Source organism: Elephantulus edwardii, unplaced genomic scaffold, assembly GCF_000299155.1.
Source record: "Elephantulus edwardii isolate Elephantulus edwardi_28Jun2011 unplaced genomic scaffold, EleEdw1.0 scaffold00118, whole genome shotgun sequence".
NCBI lineage: Eukaryota > Metazoa > Chordata > Mammalia > Macroscelidea > Macroscelididae > Elephantulus > Elephantulus edwardii.
In genome coordinates this window covers 2,962,635-2,964,888 of record NW_006399868.1, presented here as the reverse complement: position 1 = coordinate 2,964,888, position 2,254 = coordinate 2,962,635, and the positions used below count along the sequence as shown (strand labels likewise).

The following is a 2,254-nucleotide window of genomic DNA, read 5'->3' as shown; positions in this document are numbered from 1 at the left end:
CCCTCTGCCCCGCGCGCGCCGCAGCGTGATCACCGGCCGGCAGGAGGCCCGCGGAGGTCCGCGCGGGGTCCGGGTCCTCGAGGCTGCACTGGCCGTGCCCAGGCGCCCGCCGCACTGTGCGGCGCACGGGGACCCACAGGCATCCGCCTCGGGTGACAGTCCGGAGAACCGGATGTGCCTCCCGGGCGGCGCCACGCGAACCCTGCGCTCCTCCGGGGCGCGCGCGGCCCAGCCACCGGCCGGCAGGGGCGGGGACAGGCCATCTCGGCCACGGAGGCCGCGCACGGGCGCTGGCCACCCCGCGGGCACGCCCTCCCTGCCAGCAAAGGCCAGGCACTGCAGCAGACTGACCCTCACCCTTGCAACCCCCTTGGTCTAGCTGCCTCCTGACACCTGCCCCTGCAATGAGCATTTTCCAGTAAGAAGCCGAATGCAGCCACCCTCGTTGGCCAATGACAGGGCACAGGCTGTTCTGTGGGCAGTCTCTGTGGACCTACAGCCTCGGTCACCTACCTGTACAGCGTGTGCCAGCAGGAGAAACGGGCGCTTTAAGCACCGCTCAGGCTCCCTCCTGGGAATGCAATGGCCATGTGGCCTGTAGGAAGGTGCCCGGGTGGTGCGGGGGGTTAAGCCCTTGGCCGACCACCCGAAATGGTCAGAATGCTCTGCCTGAAGACAGGGCAGTGAGCGTCCCTAAACGTCACAGTCTTGTCCTTCTGGGACCGTACTACGCCGTCCTTCCAGGTCTGGGAGTCAGAATGGACTCCACTAGGCTTGGCTTCGGGCTTTAGTGCCAAAGGTCTGCTGAATTCAGAAGGCTTTTTGTAATTTTGGTAAGTAGGCGCTCACCATACCAACTGTACGGTGGGAGTAAACAGACATTGGAAGATAGTAAAAATAAAACCAACCAAGAAAACAGCCACCGAGCATGTCTACATCTGAGCTGGATACCGTAAATCCTAAAACGTGCCCTAGCCATGTCATGGATGGCTGGCTTTAAAAGGAGGAGCTTAACCTGGATTAACGCTAAATCCCCCAAATTCCTAGATTCCACGGGTATTGAGTCCGCACAGCCACTAGAGAAGTACAAGGCCCGACTTTAGTTCCAGGGTGTTGAATGGCAGCAAAAATATAAGTTGGATGAACTTTTACACAAAGACGGGGAGGAGGAAAAATCGCCTTTCTCACTCTATCCTCCTCAAGATATCAACTGAAAAGCATGACATCCAATGCAACGTGTTTTAAAGGGCAGCGATCCCAGGAACTGAGCTTGTACTACTATACAGAGTTCTGACCTGAACGGAAACCCGCTGCCCTGTTAAACTATCAACTTGGGCACATGGGACCCAGATTAGATTGCTTCTCTGCCTCTGTGAACATCCACCTTCAGTGTTGGTCAAAAGTGGCTCGTCTGCGTCCCCGACCGCATTTTAAAGCTTAGTAACTCTTAAGGGATGGCATTTTGCCTACAGGGAAGGTCCAGTACATAGCCAGCGAGGTGATGGCAGCGTGTGCAAAGGACACAACCTGCCTGCCTGCCCTCGGAGTAACCTGCGCTCCAGCTCAGCTGAGTCAATTCGCAGGTCTCTCCACGTGGGATTTCCTCTGCTGAGCGCAAAGTTGTTTGCGCGGGGCCAGGCCCTGGAGCGCCCCCTCTAACTCGGGCACGCCGCTAGCTGAAGGCCCTGCGTGCCCGAGGCCGGAGGGCGCGCGCCCTGGGCGAGGTTTGGAGCTTCCCTGAACGTGCGCCAGGGCCGTGGCCGCGTGGGGCGCCGCCGCCCAGCCAGGCTGCGGCTGACAGGCCTCTCGCGCTGCGCCACGCACCGGGGGTCACGGGGAGGGTCACAGCTCCAAGGCCCTCCACCCGCGAGGAGGCTGAAGCTGAGCGCACCTGCCCTCCGAGGCGGCTCCGGCGCGGTGGCCGCGACTTCTAGATTGTTCTGTTATGGCGGAGTCTGGGTATGCACGGGGTGCGGGGTGGGTGAGACAGACGGCTGGCAGAACCGGCCTCTTAGTTCGGGGGGCGCCAGGGGCGGGGTCCGCGGGCACCTGCGCCGGCGAGACGTCCCCGGTCGCCGCGCTCCTCGGCGCCTTACCTGGGCCGTGGGGCCGGCGAGGTGGCCCGGCTCCAGCTCGGCGTCGGCGGGGCCCGGAGCGAGCGCCGTGCGGAGTCGCTCCAGGTGCTCGCGCAGCGTGACCCGCTGGTGGAAGGAGAAGGCTGGGTGCAGCGAGGCCATGGTGAACAGCAGCAGCA

General features: G+C 62.2%; 1 protein-coding gene across 1 annotated transcript in view; it reads right to left on the bottom strand.

The window, feature by feature from the left end:
* Nucleotides 1–2,254, bottom strand: part of ZCCHC2 (zinc finger, CCHC domain containing 2) — a 52,271-nt gene that overhangs the window by 47,139 nt on the left and 2,878 nt on the right. The window contains exon 3 of the mRNA XM_006892757.1: nucleotides 2,097–2,252. Within this exon, the coding sequence (XP_006892819.1) occupies nucleotides 2,097–2,252 (156 nt within the window). The remainder of the gene's footprint in view (nucleotides 1–2,096; nucleotides 2,253–2,254) is intronic.